This window comes from Cyprinodon variegatus, unplaced genomic scaffold, assembly GCF_000732505.1.
Source record: "Cyprinodon variegatus isolate N-32 unplaced genomic scaffold, C_variegatus-1.0 Scaffold163, whole genome shotgun sequence".
Lineage (NCBI taxonomy): Eukaryota > Metazoa > Chordata > Actinopteri > Cyprinodontiformes > Cyprinodontidae > Cyprinodon > Cyprinodon variegatus.
This window is the reverse complement of record NW_015150616.1, coordinates 289636-308235: the sequence shown is the minus strand read 5'-3', so window position 1 is coordinate 308235 and position 18600 is coordinate 289636. Positions and strand designations below refer to the sequence as shown.

The 18600-nt window shown below is 36.8% G+C and overlaps 1 protein-coding gene across 1 annotated transcript in view; it reads left to right on the top strand.

The window, feature by feature from the left end:
- Positions 1-18600, top strand: part of LOC107086803 (probable G-protein coupled receptor 158) — a 110952-nt gene that overhangs the window by 44528 nt on the left and 47824 nt on the right. Inside the window, exons 3-5 of the mRNA XM_015378001.1 lie at positions 3225-3327; positions 7159-7370; positions 9576-9644. Of these exons, the coding sequence (XP_015233487.1) occupies positions 3225-3327; positions 7159-7370; positions 9576-9644 (384 nt within the window). The remainder of the gene's footprint in view (positions 1-3224; positions 3328-7158; positions 7371-9575; positions 9645-18600) is intronic.

Below are 18600 nucleotides of genomic sequence, written 5' to 3'. Positions count from 1 at the left end.
TATATATATATATATATATATATATATATATGTAAAAAGAAAAAGACACATTTAAAAAGAAAATGCAAAATAACAACAAGAAAGATGAGCAAAATCAAATAAAATCATCATCAATATTTGGAAACCTTACATATATTGTATACTAAGCTATCTGAATGTTGATGGCTTAACACTTAAATACAAGTAGATACAAACCAGTAATATGGATATTGTTAAAGATAGGCTCTGTGTCTGCACCTTAAAGCTTTCTCTCTCTCCGGTTCTTTTTCCGGAAAAGAGATCAGTCGGGATAAACTCTATAAATAACGCTTCATAACTTATATGTATTAAATAACCATGAGACATGACAACAGATTTTGATAGAAATTGTAATCTTACTCAGATCAGAGAAGTTGCTTAGAGTTACAGAACGTAGCTGCTCACCCTCAATCTCAGTTCCCGGGAAGTGGCCTTGATTAACAGTTAAAGTGGTATTTTATACAATTCCCGTCTGCCACATAATCACATTTTACATCATACAAGTCAGCAGATGAGGAGATATTCATGGCTCCAGCCTTATCAAAATATTACACTTTGTTCTTAGCTGAAGGACACCGCTCTCATTCCATTCCCAAATATTAGCTACATACAGAATGACGATTATAACTGTATATCCGGACAGAGGAACTGTCCTAATTAGATAAACTATTGGGGAAAACCTCAGTTCTGATACACAACAGGCAGCTAATATTAGGTGTAATAAACTCAAACATCATCAATGATAATTATCCTAAAATTTCTTTAGAAAAACATCAGCTGCTCATGATGGGCAAGTACAACCATGCATCATTAGAATGTTAAAATTACTAATAGGATTACTCACCCCCAATTATATGCCTAATTATACCTGAAACGGATGCTTGTGTATTTTCTTCCTGTATGTTTAACATGTTTGAAAGTTAGGTGAAAACTCTCTTGCCAAAAAGTCTGCAGTAACTGTGGCAAGAAGGAGGCATAGACGCAATGACAGAAAGGAGAGAGAGATAAAACTAGCTTTTATGTGTATCAATATATTTGGATTTTCAGAAATGAAAATAGTAGTGACACATTTTCCATCAAACAATGCAGACCCTTCAGCCCACCATCAGGGTGCTGCGTCGTCTTGCACTTGTTCGTGTATACTTTTAATTTCCATCATCAGATCTAGTAGGGATGTAATTTGCAACAAGTCTGTCCTTTAGAAATAGAAAAAATGCATGAAATGAACTGCAGCACTTATAATATAAAGGTGCTCTTTCTCCATAGAGAGTGCACATTTCTCTCTCAGTTCTAAAATGTATAACAAAAGGTGAAAATATGCAACTTTCAGTGGCTAGTTTTCTCTTTTCTATACAATGATGGTCATTGGTCTCTATCGTCACCTCACAGCCTTAGTGAATTGCTGATATGTGTCACATTCATAACATGCAAGAAACAGAGCTTCTGTTGATACAGCATTTTATTAGAGCCAACATTACATATTCTTTGCTCCATACTCAAGGGTGATGCTGTTGGTGAGAAAGACATCCAGAAAAAAATAAAACGCACTCTAATATCTCACTGGACTGCCTTCAGCTTAAATTATGGCCTGGTTTTGCCCTGCAGTCATTTTGATAAGCTTCTGCTTTTTCACAACATTGATTTCCTTCCACACTTACATCTGTTTCCCATCAAAATCTTGTAGAATTGATGGAAGAAACAGACCGTTCTGCAAAACCCCATCTAAAAATACCATGGGGTTAAGGTCTGGAATCCGTAGTGGCTAAACCATGTTTAAATTGTATCTCATGCTTCTTGAGCCACTCTTGCATTTTTGTTTAAGAATATGCCTGTCATGTCAGTGAAGACATTTGCTGATGGAATAACCTGGTTTTGCAGAATATTCAGTGAATAAGCTTATCTCATGCTTTGGACTCATAATGTTGCTGAATTCAGATCAAAACTAGAACATCATGACTCAATGCACCTTTTCCAGATCCTGCAGCCCCATCAATTTGGAACAGGCTAAGAAATGACTCATTAAGACCTTCAATCATTCTAACTCCATGGTCAGTTATTCTTTTGTTTTTTACTCTAATTTAACAAACTTTTGTTTGCTCAACATTTTTCTTCACATAATTTCTTGTAAACCTCAAGCTTGAATTGCCTCACCAACAGGCCTGAGCCTAAGGCTTAAAAAATGTGAGATTTGCATTGTTTTATCACAAATAAATCAAGAGTAAAATCTTTGATTTAAATGAAAATTTATTCATGAGCTTCCATACTGTAGGTACCAAAAGTTTGCATTAAGACCTGATAACTGGGGAGGAGTTATTTTTGTTGTATTTATTATAATCAGGCATTAGCTCTGAATCCCTCTGGATTTAATAGGTAACCCCAATTATGTTTTCTTTACTTGATGTGCACCAATAATTAGAACACTCAGCTGATCACCTGCAATATCTTTTCCACAACCACAGGATGTGACAGCATGACTTTGTAAGAAATTAGAATCTCCTCGCTGTATCCCATGGTCTTACCCTTTGCTTTATGGAGTATTGGTTGTGAATACTCTTTTGTTTGACATGCAGAACAGCTACAAAATATGACACTGATCAGACAATAATTCACTTTTTATCTTTGTTTTTGTTTGTCACTGGTCAGCGTAGATTTCTTGGTGCACTTTACATTAGCGCTTGAGTTAGCAGTGTGCATAAGAAGAAGAATTAAGGCTAAGAAAATGCAACACATGCAACATATCTAAACTTTTGAACGATAATTTATCTGCTATCAACAGTCTTTGCCTTTTAAAGACAGCTTTATCGGTATCTGTACTCGTTTACTGTATCTAGTTTTTTCACATGGAAGAAATGTACCTCCATAAATAGAATTTTTATGCATCTCTTTCCTTGTTCTGGAATATAGAGGACTGACTTATTGAGGTAGATTTTTTCATATATCTTAACCCGTAAAAGAGGAGAGCCAGAGCACACAGAAATCCAAACCACTGTCATTCCTTTAGCAGATAAAATTTAGCTCATGGCTGCTTTACAGAGGAAGCATTGCTGCATTAGAGCATGATTCTACCTTATTAGAAAGCCAGATCTGTAAACATTGCCCCAAACTTACCCTCTTCCGACTCCCTACAGTGATGCGCCTATTCCTGATCTCCAAAGACAGCCGTGCTCATTTTCATCCTTTGTTTTTCTCTGTCTTTATTCTTTCAGTGCACTCCCATCGGCGGCCACGGATTTGTGCTGGACAAATACAAGTGCCAGTGTAGGAAAGGATTTTACCATCCGAGCCGGGTGGCGCTCAATGGCTTTAAAAGTAGGTTACACATTTTGTTGTATTATAAAAAACGGCATTGTGTAATTTCTACACACCATAGCTATAAAAGATCCTGATGGTATCGTTTAAAGGAATACAGCTGCCAGTTTCAACTGAAATGTATACAGCCTCTGAAGTGTGTACAGCCTCTACTGCTGACAAACTTCAAAGTTCTTGATCAAATTCGGACAAAATATTCAACTTTTCATGTTGAAGCCAAAATCTTCATGCATTTCTATGTGTTTTTATGTCAATATGATGACCAGTAAAGCAATTCTGTCTTCTCCGTAGGTATTTTATATAGGGGTACCAGAGCAAAAAGGGCTGAATCCAAATGCATGCAGCACTTTAATTTTTTTTGATAAGCACACCATGTCATGTTGGTTTGTAGTTTTTTAACCCACATGCAGAATCACACAGAGAACCAGTGAACTTTAATGCTTTATTTGCAAAAGCAACAAGAATCTGGAAGCAGAGAACTGCAGGAAGCTAGTAGAACTTTCTGGTTAGTCTGATGGGAGAAAGTAGACTGATCAGGAAGGGTTTGGTTGATGACAACTGATGACTGATTGATTTGCTGACATGAGGGATGAAGGGGAAATAGCATGGATCTGTGGGGGTTTGATTCAGCATGCTTTGCAGACTGAACCCCAAAGGTCCAGAAGAATGTGACTGAGATCCAAGAGCGTTGGTAACTGCCAGAGACGTCGTGCTGGAGAGCAGGCAGGTGATGAAGACTGAGAACTGCTGCACACAGTTAAGACCTTTTTCATGAAGATGGGGAACAAACAGAGTTTCACTATAGTTGTCTGGAACAATAACAGAGTCCACAATAAAAGAGATTCACAAGAAGACAAATTCAACCACAAGGATATTCCTGGTTTAGGTCATTGGCTGGAATGTCATTGGTGGTAATCATCTGGCAAAGAGAGATGACACTTAATTTCCTTATATAGAGGCTAGCCATCTTGAAATAGAAATTTTGTCAGGTTTGCAGCAACACCGCTGGGCCCAGCCACCAGCAAAGATCCTCTCTGTGACAGGAAGCTCACTTACACCAGAAAAACAGCCAACTCAATGCCAGGTTCCAGCTCCAGAGTTCTTTGACAGGAGTGCTTACCTTAGGTGGATCTGTCTTGTGCTCCAGTCTCTGAGTTCTCTGACGATCATGTCCAGCCTAGAATCTTTCTAAGCTCCTTTACAAATTATGATCCTCAGAGCTCCTTTGTAGGTTTCCATTACCAGGGTTCTGGATAACAGTCTCCTGGAAAAGAATCATGAACATTCTACTTGACCTTCTCATTTGGTTTAGCAACTCTGCTAATGCTGCTGGCCTCCAGGACTCTATGCTCTGAGGGAAAACCTCTTTTTCCTGCCGTACCTCTGGGATTTTGTTTTGTTTTCTTGTCCTTCCATCTCTGCCCTCCTGATTCACACTGTCTTTATCTTCTTGGATTCTTTGGAGCATCCAGTAACTGCCCTTGAGGGGAAGTATGTGTCATGGTCTACACCTGTTTTGTCTCTTGTTAATTCCACCTACCTATTTTCCATGTAGTTCTGGTTTTGGTCTCATTTTTTGGCGAGTTTCCATTTTTTTTCCCCTGATTCATGATTTGCATTTGTGCATTATTATTCTGAGAAGCTGACTGGAAGCAGGGCTGTGTGCTTGGGCAGAAAGGCTTCCCTTGATGAGGAACAAATAATCAGGCGGTTTTGATCCCATCTCAATCCCAGCTCCAACATGCGTTCCCCCTGGAGGTCAATATACTAAGCTGGAGCTTTATTATAATGCCTTGTGATGAGTCCTGCAGTCAAGAGGTTCAGTGTGGGAAGATACTCTTTTTTTTCAAACCCTGTGCAGACCACCTCTTAAGAAAATGCAGCTTGTGGCACCTCTGATTCTCCTGCCTGTAACCTGAGTTTGTTCTTTGTGAAAGAAAAAGATAGATCAAAGAGGAAGGAGTTTTTATGTTGTTCCCTGGCAACAAGCTGAAAGAAACCCAGGGTGCCTATAGATTACCTTTTTTGGATCTTTCTTGGCAATGTCTTGTAGGTTAGAGTTCATTTAAAATATTGATGCACAAAGGTGAGTTCTGCAGCCTGTTTGAGCAGAGCTTTATATTAAAGAACTTGGTTTTGCTGTAATTTATTGTTTTTTCACATGTCATGAATTTACTTGAACTTATCCCTGAGTTGATTCTCAGTCAGCTATATCATTTTTTTCAGGGAAAAAAGTGCACGCTAATTGTTAGAGTTACTCACTTTTTTTCTTTATGTTTTTGGTGGTTCCTCCTCATCTCGTGTTATCCCTGGGATTTTCCTTCTGAACTGTGCTTTTTGTTCAGACATTACTTTGGCATTTTCTAAAATTACTTCTTTTCATCACGCTGGTCACTGTGTCTGTGCAATAAACAACATCTTGTTTGTAAGTTAATAAGAATCGATAAGTACCATTATAAACAACAGTAAAATCACATATATATATATATATATATATATATATATATATATATATATATATATATATATATATATATATATATGCTGGATGCTTTGATTGTTTGTTTTCCTTTGAAAGGTATTTTATCTTTCCTTTAAAACACCACAGACCATGCATCACTCAGAATTGGTTTGGAGAAGAAAATCGGAGGCTTTAAACAATCTATTCAATTTAAACAATCTCTAAAATTTAGAAGATAATAAGGATGTTATTTTTCTGCCTTGAAACTAGTGTTGCGCCGATGCCATTTTTTTGGCCCCAATACCGATACCATATTAATACCATCTGTTTGAAATTGATATGTGTGTGTATATATGAAGAACTGCATACTGTACTACTTGGATGTAAAATAATTGCCATCATGGCTTTGTCAAGCTGCTGACTACCTTTGTGAAGCAGGAAAAACACTAATACAAAGTGAATCCAGGAGAACTTTTTATTGCCTACCTGGAATGGGTGACAATAGTTGAATAAACTTTTGGCTCTAAAATGGAATTGGTGCCCTATTTGACGCACCTATTTGGCACAAATAAAACTGACTCTATAAAGAATAGAGACTAAAGATAAACAATCTGGTTTATTGACAGAAATAATAGAGCCTGCTTTTCACAAAGAAAAGCTACTGCTCCCCTTAACTAAACTAGTGAAAAAAAAAATTAAAAAAAATCAATTTTTGTTAAATAGTTTTTTTTTTTTTACATCAGAACCAAGTAAAGTGATTGCCTCTGCAGATGTAGCACATTCTCATGGAATATTTCCCATCAGGTATTGTGCTTTGGGAGGTTCAGAACTGCGATCAATTTTATCCTTCTACTGGGTCTCTGAATGTTATTTAAAAAAAATCTGAACTGAAAGTCTGTAAAGTGCCTTAAATTGACATGATGTTAAATGCAATATATAATTAAAACTTATTCAATGTAACTTCATTGTTTGCAGATAGTAGTGACTGTAGTATGAATAAATGCAGCATCTTGATTTAGGAAAACGTATTAAAGGGAGAAGGATAAAGGGGACAGTGTTGTAGTATTGTATCCTCCTTTTATTCATTGTTACCTCGTCTGCTTAATTAAAAGCTGAACTCTTTAATCATCACCCAAGGCCTTGGGATTTATTTGACTAATGATCTTTTATCTCCAGAACTGACAAACTGAGCAGTTATAAGAAGCCACAGTGGAATGTGAATCAATGAATTATAATCCTACAAAACCCCACAGTATATTAGCATTGAGATGCTTTAAGATATGAGCATTTCATAACGCTTTCCTCCATTAAGACTCAAGATCATTATGTGCCATTCAAACAAAATCACTAATGAATCCCTACATCCTCAGACAGGGAGCAAAGCTCTTACAGAGATGAGACCTCTGACGTGTCCAACAAGTGCCTGCCATGCAGGGAGGGCTGCCCATACTGCCAGGACGACACGCCCTGCTTGGTGCAGGAGGACGGCGGTCTGCGGCTCTCCGTGGCCTCCTTCCAGGGTCTGTGCATGATGCTGGACCTCGCAAGCATGCTCCTGGTCTACCGTTTCAGGAGAAACAAGGTGAGCGGAACAGGGAGGGCATTAAGAAAGAGTGCTAGAGGTTTGCTTTGATTCCTAAAGTGACTCTTTTGTTCAGTCCAGTAATGTCATCTGTTGCAAATGCATTAAATCAGGTTGTTTAGAAGAAAGAAAAGATCAAACTTTGTGTCTACAACTATTTTCAGTTTTGTTAAGCTTTGATATGCCAATTAGCTACTTTGTTTCAGGATATGTGGAACCATGGTGTCCAAATGTTTTTCCACATGCATCATATTTGGGGTTAAAATCTGCCTGCAGGTCGAAAAAAAAAAAAAAAAAAAGAACCATGGTGTCCAAATGTTTTTCCACATGCATCATATTTGGGGTTAAAATCTGCCTGCAGGTCGAAAAAAAAAAAAAAAAAAGAACTGATATATTTCAAATGCTTAATATATATATATTAAGGTATCTGGAATTAGAAATGTAGTGATCCGTTTTTTTTTTTTCAATCCAATCCGATTAACGATACCTAGGCTGAGGGTATCAGTCGATATCCGATCCAATTCAACTGTTGAATGAATGAACCATATATCTTGCCATGTGAATGAATGCTTTAGCCTTCACATAAATGTTGTCCTTGAGTTTTTTTCTTGAACATATTGCATAACAACACCAAACATTTTGCTTGTACCAAACATTTTAGATCATTTTATACTGTATCTTTTCTCCTTTAATTTCTGACCAAAAAAGCCACTCATACATTTTTTCTTTATGCACAGGAGACTTCTGAACCTTTAAGTGAAATGGAAAAAATCTAAATCTAGAGAAGTCTGTTTTTTTTTTTTTTAAATAAGTGCATTTATTGCTGATTTGAGCAGGTAAAAGAGACGTTTCGCCAACGGAAAAAGGCAATTTACATTGCATTGTCTCATTTCAAGTGCATATTATCAGAATATCTTATTTTAAGAGTAAAAATATTAATTTCAGTGGCAAATCGTGTCATTTACCTACTCAAATTAAGGGTAAATGCACTTAATTTGAGAGATGTTTAGTTATTTCTCGATTGTTTTTCCAGTGTAGAATTTTTATTAATATTTTCTCACCAAATATATCATTATAAATAACTGAAATTGGATAAAGCAAGGGCCTTCAAATCTGGTTCTTGGAGGCCAAAGTCCTTAGCCCCCTTAGAAGGGTTAGGGTTAGTGTGTCTGCAGGGTTCTGCAGAGCTGTCTGCTGCTAAATCCAAGTGTGAAGGGCAGGTGCACATCTTAAAGTTGCAGAGGACAGGTCCTTAAAGATTTGAGAGTAAGAAGGCTTTGATAACAGCTATTAAGATACAGTTGAGAAAAACTTTGTATTGATTACACTTTCTAAAATTGCCTTTCTTCCGCTATTCATCAACCTCCCACTCTCCTAAGTGCCAAAAACCCATTATAGGCAATCAAAAGGGGCTAATTACACTTTATATCGTGGAGTTATGCTGCAAAAAGAATTATATGTAAATAAGTCGGATACAGTTAGCCAAGCATATTTACTGCCTTATCCATAGTGTAAAGAAAATAAAGTTCTTTATGGTTTACAATTATTTTTCTAAACCTCAAATATTAAACCTCCACTACACATAGGGACTTGTTTCAAGTTGTTGCCTAAGATGCTCTTTGGCAACAGAAATGAAGTAATAAAGGATCATTGTTGCTAAACTTGTCTGTTTGCAGCCTTTGGGAAAAACTAAGCTGCAACTTTTGTAGGTCAGCAAATTAAAGATTATCTATGTTTGCTGCTGTAGAATCTCCTGTTTTGTTTTATTTTTCAAATCACAAGAAATATCCCTTGGGATTTTCATCACCACTATTATAAAATATCTGTTTTTTTGCATTGTGCCTTAAAAAACCCCCCACAAGACTGTGAATAAATATATATTCTTTACTTCCCTCTGTTGTTTGATTTGAAACAGGGGAATTATTTCGTCAGTACAGTTACTGAATCTGAACAAGTTTTGATTTTAGATAACACAGCTAAAGGATTAAGTTGTAGTATTTACAAATAATTAAATTCATAGAAATGAGCAAATGTGAACATAAAAGAAATATAATCTGCAACAACAGAAGCCAGGAAGTAAATCTGTGACTAACCTTCTAAACAGACACCTTAAGTGTCTCAAACTTCATCTGTGCTGCAAAGTTCTTAAATTGAGCTTTTTTAACGATTACTCTGATGTTTCCTGTTTTTCTCTCTTTTCCACAGAGTATCCGTACATCTGGTCTCATTCTACTGGAAGCCATCTTGTTCGGGGCGTTACTGCTGTACTTCCCAGTAAGTCTCAAATTTGATCTAGCTGACCCATAACCTTCAAAATGGACTGTTTGTTGGGGCTTTCAAAGAAACCACAAGGCCTTGCAAAAATATAGACACTTTTAAAATTTGGCACATTTTTTTAAAAGTAATAACTACAAACTTGGTATTTTTATTATCATGTTATGGATCAAGAAAACATAGAACATTAAAGAAAAATCAAACATTGCTTGAAGTACTTTCTGCTTTCTCTATATGCCTATAGCCCTAAATAAACTCCCATCCAACCAATTCATCTTATTAGTGAATAGGGTCTCCTTATAGGCAGAATAATCTTACTACAAATAAAACTGTATTCATAAAACTGTATCATGAAGAACAAAACATACAGCAGACTAGTAAGGAATTATGTTATGAATGAGGTTTAAAGCAGGATTGGCTTCTAAAATAAAATCAAAGCTTATGAAACCATAAAAAATGCACAGTTTAATCCATCGACTGAAAATGGAAAGAATAGAGCACGATTTCCACTACTAAGGTGCCAGAATCTGTAAACAGATTTAATAATGTACAAAGAGGCCCCTGTTGAATGAAATCCTGCTTGCTGTCTACCTCAGATCACATAACAGTGTGCCTTACAGTAATTGAAATTCTTTGCCTAGAGGTGAAAATCTATTTTCAGTGCAATACTGCAGATTGCCATAAGCATCATTTTACCTGGACAGTGTTGATGGGATAATGGATGTAGCTAAATACGGGGAAATCCTGTTGAAAAGCTGCAGGTAAATTGACAGCGAAGGTTCACCTTTCAGCAGGAGAGCAGCCCTAATCATTCAGCCAGAGCTACAATGAAATGGCTCGGATTGAAGGATGTTCATCTATTCAGATGAACATCAGAGCATCTGACTACATGTTCATGTTACAACATATTCTGAAAACCTTCAGCACTTCTCCTTCCTTTTCTACCATCTCAAGCAAAACAGAGATGTTAACCTTATAGGTTTTTAAACTGAAAAGATCCAGAAAAAAAAAGTTAATGCACTGATAATTTGAAGTTTACTTCTGGAAATTTCTTCTTTTTACACGTCTTACACCCTTTGTTGTTGTTTGGAGGGGATTCTGTGATCATAAAAGTCTTTTTGCATTCAGACAGGATTAGCTGTGTTTGTAGTTTGGTTAAAATCTGTCTTAAAAGCTTAAGAAAATATTCTATTAACCAATGTTGTCTGACAGCATGGAAAGTAGAAGAACAGCACAGTGTGGGCCCCACCACCGAAACCGAAGTACCACCCACAGAATCAGTCATCAGATGGGCTAAATTAAGCAACAGCAGACATGGAGTTCTGTACTAATTGGTCAACTTTTGCAACATCTATTAGGAAAAATCTACAGTTGTTTTTTAATAACCTGATAAATGCTATGATATGATAAACTAATTTAGAACCTGTTTGAAGTGTGGAAAAACCTGGCTTGTATTTCCATACGCTGTTAGCTAATAAAGCTTTTAAATAGAATACATGGTGATATTGATGGTTTTGTGAGCACACAGTGGGAGGATGTGACTAGATGTGCTGTTGGCTCCAATATTACTTCATCTAATATTTTGCCTTCTTCATTTCTTTATTCTTATGTTTTTGACATGCCCTCATTATCATATCTGATTAAAAAACGATTGTATACTGTTTTTTTTTTCCTAATTAATTCTCCAAACAAACCTTGAGTATCACCTTTCTCTGCATTAGGTAGTCCAATACATGCTTTCCGGGTAATGCACTAACACTAACCCTACCCTAATGCACATCATTTTGAGTGACAGGGTAAAACTACCTGTCATAATCAAAGTTTAGCATTCTTTGCTGACAATATCCAAAAAAGAAAATTAAAAACAATCCACTAGAATTTGTGTCCACGTTTGAAAAAGTTTTGCTTCCCATCCAGGAAGCTTTTTCAAATGAAAATGTCAGGAATAGCGTTGAGTTGAAGGTTTTATACGCCTGGACCTGGATGACTGAGAACCTTCACCAGTATTTTGCTGCCAATAATTAAACTAATGCATTTATGTTCAGTATTCTTAATTCAGAGAATCCACACCAACCAGTTTAAAACTTGTACGATTGTCTCTGCAGTGAGAAAAAGTTAGACTCTGGTGCAAGCAATAATATAAACAAATGAAGAAATGACAAAATTAAACAAAAAACAAACAAACAGATAATCAGTCTCAACACATATTCCTAAAATCTCCCCCTGCTTCATGTGGACCTGAATTATGCACCTACTTGTATTTAATGTAATATCTCAAGTTGGATTCCTGCAGAGGTTACTGTCACCAGGTTTTGGACCTTTGCCTCGGACAGACGGCTTCTCGTCAAAGTTTTTATGTTGTTCTGTAGGCTGAATCGTAGACTAGCATTAAAAGTTTCTTTGCATCCAAAGTTTTAACCTGTGAGATACTTTCGCTAAATAATCAGAAGTCACCTTGTTGAAACATCAAATTATTACACCATATGCAACCAAGTGCTCAGGGTGTGAATTCTTATTTGCCAAAGTGACTGTTGGTTTTCAAATTGTTCAATAATAAAAAAAGGTAAAATGTTGAAAATATCCAGCCAACATAACCCATGCACCCCATGTACACCACAGTTTATAAGCTTGACTGCTTTGTCAATGCAAAGCTAATATCATGCTACCCCATGCAGACACTCTGTTTGTACTGATGAAGATTGATTTAATACCAATGCGTTATCTGAAGGACAGACCTTTAATACATGTACAAAGATTTTATGGTTCATAAACTGCACTTCTTTTCTTCACCTCTGCACCCATGCTGATGAAGATTCTCAGTCATCCAGTTCGTAGTCATTCCATAAAAGTTTTTTAAAAATCCACTTGACTTGGTTTCCAAGATTTGTAGACGTTTCGCTTCCCCTCCAGGAAGCTTTCTCCTTTCAACATTTGAATTGAGAATTTGAAGCGAAACGTCTTCAAATCTTGGAAACCAAGTCCAATGGATTTTTTAAAAACTTTTACGGAATCTGCACCCATGTATGAAGCAATTTTAGACACATCAGAATATGTAAGATTCAAAAATAGCATGTAAACAGCTTTTTCTGCTTTGCTTACTTGCTGTCTATGCGCTCTTTCAGAGAAAATAAGCTAATCTAGTTGACTGGCAATAGATCCTTTTATTACTAACTATCTCCTTTTTTTCCATTGTTGCTTCTTAATACATGATGGTATAACAACAGAATACCCTGATGTTAATTGTTTGTGTCTCGATAAGCTTAAAATCTCTAAAAATAGCTCCCGGAGTTGGAACTTATTCTATGATGTCCCCTCGGTCTCTCTCTGGACTTTGCCACCATGGAATTTCCTTTAGCTAGAATTAATGATGCACATCAAAGCAATGATCCCAACCAAGTCAACATTACTTTATGATTAAAGATGTATTAAAATCAGGATAATCTGTCTGAATATGAGGGAGTGTGAATGGTAAGTGGTAGCATTTGTGTGAGAGGCTGTATTTTGACATTGCCGATAAAAGTTTGACATTGTCGATAAAAATAATAGCAAAAAAGGAAATCATACTTAGTATATTCAATGAATACTGCTTTCTCTAGTGCTTTTACCAACATTATTAAAATGAAAATTGTTTTCTTTTGCAGAATCTAGGGCTTATATTGAGAACTTATTTGGGGGAAACAAATATGGAGCTCTTGCTTCATACTATTACATAGTATTAATGACAGACCCATATCCATTTATATCTAATTATACATTCTGAGCATGCAGCAAAAGAAAATCCCCTGTAGAGCTGAGGAAGACAAAACATGGACACAGNATATCCATTTATATCTAATTATACATTCTGAGCATGCAGCAAAAGAAAATCCTGAGCTGGTGTGTTTGTTCGTCTGTATGTGTACATTTTTATCAGATGTGTCTCTCATGCCAAGAAAGAATCCATTACATTTTGGTGATGATCCACATCATAATTTGGATACAGTAATTTTTCAATAGATGCAGTGTGAGATAAGGATATTTAGCGGAAAAAGCAGTTCCGCACTAAACCAAAGGGTGGCAGCAGTGACTATTTACAGTCTTAGAATCGGATCAAAAAAGTCTCGAGGTATTTTCCTGAAGACAACAACACATGAAAAAGGGAACGTTGCTGGTTGGTATCAGGATCAATGGATAACTTATGAATGAATTGTATGGATTCTTTTTTTTTTTTTTTTACCAGAGGTGTGCCTCATGCCAAGGAACTTAATTCAAATCTGGTAATGATCCAGATCATGTGCAAGCTAGCTATAGATGTAAGCTTTGCTGCTTGGCAGAGGTCTGCGCTCTCCAAGAGCTTTTCTATTTTCTATTATGTTTGCTGAATTTGCCACCAGAGATCTCTGCGATTCTTTGAATTGGTCCATTGGCTGCTTTTGTAATTAACACTCCCATATCAGTCTTATGAGTTTAGATGGATGAATATGCTTTAAGGACGACGGATTAAAAGTGCTGTGGAAGATATCCAAAACAAAACAATGGGGCTTCAATTTTAAAACTAAACATTATTTAATTTTCCATGCTTGACCTGTCTTCTGCATTTCCTATACATGATGCCTTTTGATAACTAATACTCTCCAACAAACCAAAGAGTTTTACACAACAGTGAAATATACAAACTAAAACACGCACTCTATTTCCAGATTGGGGGTCTTCTAAAGGCATTTTCTTACTCTGGAAAAAAAAAACCTAACCCACTAAGTAAATAACTAATATATTAAAATGCACCCCAGGCCTTTACAAAAATTTTTTGAAAAACGAATAAAACATTTTTTATTTTTATTTCACATAACTTTCTTGTGCTACTTTGATTTCTCCCAGTTCCATAGCTTAATAGGTCTGTTATGGGACAAAATGGAAAGTTACTTTCCTTTTTCTGTTCAGTAAATCCTACATTCTTGAGCTGTAGCTCACTACTATAGCATCAACTGTGTGATCACTGTCTGAACAATAACATTGAGTAGGATATCTTAGCCATGAGCGTGTCTCACTTTGTGCCTTAGCCAGGCTCTATGGTGGGTAGGTGCCATTGTGCTGTGTGCATGTGGTTATTTACCATTGTGCCCACAGTGCACCTGCTGTGCTGAATCAGAAGCTCCTCTTTAGAAAAGAAACAGATGGAGGCAACCTGTACATTCACAAGGAGGGAATTCACTTTCCTCAAATACTTGTGCAGACTCCCATCAGAAAGCTGAAGCTCTCGTCGAACACAAAGTGTATTGGCTGGATGTTGCAATTTGTAGGAGCTATTTGAAATATTTAGAGAAAAGAGCTAGAAGATTGGGATTTTATTTTTCAGAAGTTACTGTGAAGGTGTTTATTAGTAGTATAGCAGTAGCACAACGGTATGGTTTGTTGATAAGTCATCATAAAAGAAGGCAATTCCTTCTAAAATCAAACCTGGCTTGATTTTGTTTTTTTTAACCAGCCTATCCTCTTCTCGCTTTCCCCGAAGGATACCTGTATTCCCAAAAATAGCATTGCCAAAATATCCTGCTGGAGCCTTTTTCTCTCCTACTGCTTTCTGACCATTTCTTCTACTGTACCTTCCCCATCTTATCCCTGCCCTCCATGTCTTGCATGTTCCTTTCTTTCATAACCTCTCTTGCATGTTCCCTTTCTGTCTGCATCCTCTCCTCCAGTCTCGACATTTGTTGCCAGAGCTTAATTCGTTTTTATCCTCCTTCTGCCACTACAAGTCTTCTCAGCTGTAGCTGTACCACTCCGGCGCTCAATGCATTTTTAAACAGTCCATCAAGTTCTAGCACAACTTGTTTTAAAAATACCTCTGCTGATTAATTGATGGGGGAGGCTTCAGAGGTTGGAGGAAAACCAAGACAACCACCTTCTCTTCTAGTTGATATGAAAATGTGGTCTGTTGTTTTAATGTCCTGACTTGTAGGAATGAATTGTTTGAGTATGTAACCAAATATCTGCATGTATCTCTGGATGTGTAGGTTATACAGGATCTGTAGCTTGTATGTGTTTTGTTTACTATACAATTTTTGCAGTTGTCTGACAGATTGAAATGTTAGAAACAGCAATGATACAATGTTCTGATCAAAAAAACGCTCAATCATTAAAGTTATAAGCAAATGCTGCATGAAGTTTACATGAGGAAAACTTTATACAGTCTGCTTAGTATTTGATTAAGAGAAAAGGTTATCCAAACAGCCATGACACCATATAGAAATACAATTGACTTCCTTGTTAAATCATGAATTAAGCATGATTGATAACTACAGTGATAACAGATTGTTTGAGGGGTATATATAATTATATGGGTCTCAATCACATGTAGGGATTCAATTTAAGAAGTGAGTACAATTATTTCATGGTTTAATTAAAACCAGCACATCATAACATAAAAAGGTGTAGCAATTTATTTGCAACACATTGGGTGAGCTGACCTCAATGTCCCTAGCTTGGTCTTAAATATATCTAATAACTCTTAATCTTGCTGTGGCTTCATGTGGCTGAAGCTGCCAAAGACCTCTTCAGAATGAAAGCTAGCCCTGCCCACTAACTATTCCCTGCTTATCTTCCTTCATTAACTTTTTAACCTCTTAGTATCCACCTCATTTCATGGGAAATTCGCCTATTTTGCTTATCCAAATGAAAAAGCAAATAACTGAGGAACTGTAAGCCTAAATTACATGTGTGATACATTATTTGAAAGCTAATATCTTCTAGTTTCTGAATATATACATGAAAATTGGGTGAGTAAAACACCCAAGCTGCATCAGTTTAAACATGACTCAAAGTTGTTGTTTTTTTTCTCGAAACTGATAAGTCTTTTTTGAACAGCAGTAATAAAGACATGCTTGCTTGCTGTGGCTGCTTTGTCATGCTACATTTCAACATGCTGCTATAAATGTGCTTTGGTGATCGCTATGTCCATAAAATGAACTAGGGGTTGAATTTTGGAGAATCTAAGCTTTCCAATGATGCCCAACATGTCTATATTGGTAAACAACAGTGTAGTTTTCATGCATTCTGAGTTATTGTTTGTAAATGCTTTAAATCGGGTCACCGGCGACCCGGTGGGTATTGAGAGGTTAAAAGGCCAAACTACTGTACGTGTATAGAGGCTGGATTAGCCCAGCCACTGTGCTGTAGATGAATGGCAAGAAATGATGTGCATCCTATTAATTTAGAGTGAAAGAAAACAAGGAAGTCCCGAATGCTTGACTTTGATGGATGTGTGACAGTTTAATTTAGTTTATGGAGTGCTTCAGTGCAGGAAGATGAAATAATTTACTAAATCACTAAATAATTATATTCACTTCTTAAAACCAAATGTACATATTTAACAGAGAAATATATCAGGAATTGCATATTAATTAAATAAATACGGTATTTAATCCCAGTTTTAGTAAATTAATGAAATATAATTCATTATTTCATAAGTTATTATTTATTTATTGCAATGTGGCACTCATCAACTTTAAAAAATGAATAACAGCTTGTGCCCCACATACATTTTTTTTTTTTAGAAAAGATGTTTTTGGCATCTTTTGCTGCAAATATTCTGAATATTTATCTGGGCAACCTGACATAAGTGTTCATCAAGGAGACAAGCTGAGGGGAAAAATAAACTTTCTCTCTTCCCCAATCCAGAAGAAGGTCCAAATCATCTTTGTCCAGAATGTGTGGGTCCTGCAGAGATGTTAATTACTCCTTTCTTGACCTGTACAAGGACTGAATAGAGGAGTTGTGCTTTGTCTGTGTTTTTATTGTTTTGTTGATAAAGCAAACTGCACAATAATATATCTAACATGGCAGTGTAGAGGATAACCTGCAGCTTTTATGGAAGGCTGAACTTGTCAAGAATCCTCAGGAAGTACGGCCTGCTTCGATTGGGATGCTTTGGGATTAAACTATCAAACGCATTTTTTCTCAGATCCCTTTAACTTGGCTGAATGAAAATAAGTCTGCAAAGAAAAATAGGCCAAAGTTCCTCCTCAGAGATGTGAAAAACTCATTGTCAGCAAACAGTTGATAGAAGATGTTGCTGCCAACAGTTGCAAAACAACATATAAGCTGTTTTCACATTGGGCTAGGTTGATCTAAATAGAGTTTTAAGTTATAGTAATTCAAAACTGTATTTTTTCCCTTGCAGCTGTCATGATTAGTTTAAGCGATCTGACCCACATGCAGAGAACCACCCAGAGACCAAGGGAAAAAGTTTAACAGGTTTATTAAATGTAGATGAATAACAGAAGTTGGATTTGGAACTCAGTGGACTGGTGAACCGGAACTGGAAAGTCTGAAGGGGAGATCACAGTGATAAATTCAGGGACCGTAGGAAATTCGACTAAGGCTTGAATATTACTGGAGCGGGACTCATGTTTGAGGGGGCTCTTGTCAATCCTTGAATCCAGCTTGTTGGGGTAAATCCAGAGAAGAGGGAAGTCGTTGGAGGGCGGACAGATAGACAAGCGTTGGACCCAGAGGAGTAAAGGAGCGGACTGTCACTTGGATTTCCGAAGAGGACTTGAATGGATCATGTGGAGGTTTCCCTTGCTCAGTGTGTTCTCACTAAATCCTTCCAGGGGGAGAAGGTCCAGGTATCCAGTTACTCAGGAAGGTTTCCTGCCAAAAAGCAAAGACAAAAACTAAATAAGTCTCAGAGGAACAAAGATTAGGTTAGACTCAGCTAATCTCAGCTTGGCTAGAGTACCCAAAACTGGCAAACACTCTGGCGTCAAGGTAGTGACAGCCTACTGCTCAAATACTCCTCCAGTAATGGTCCAACGAGCTGCAGGTGTGCAAGGAGTCCCAACGAGGACAGGGCACCACCTGGTGGTGGAGAGAGAAAAACACACAAACATCCCACACAAACTGGATTTCTAACAGAAGTTATCTTTGTCCACTGATAATGCCTGTCTTACTTTCTAAAATATTTAAGAGTGTCAAT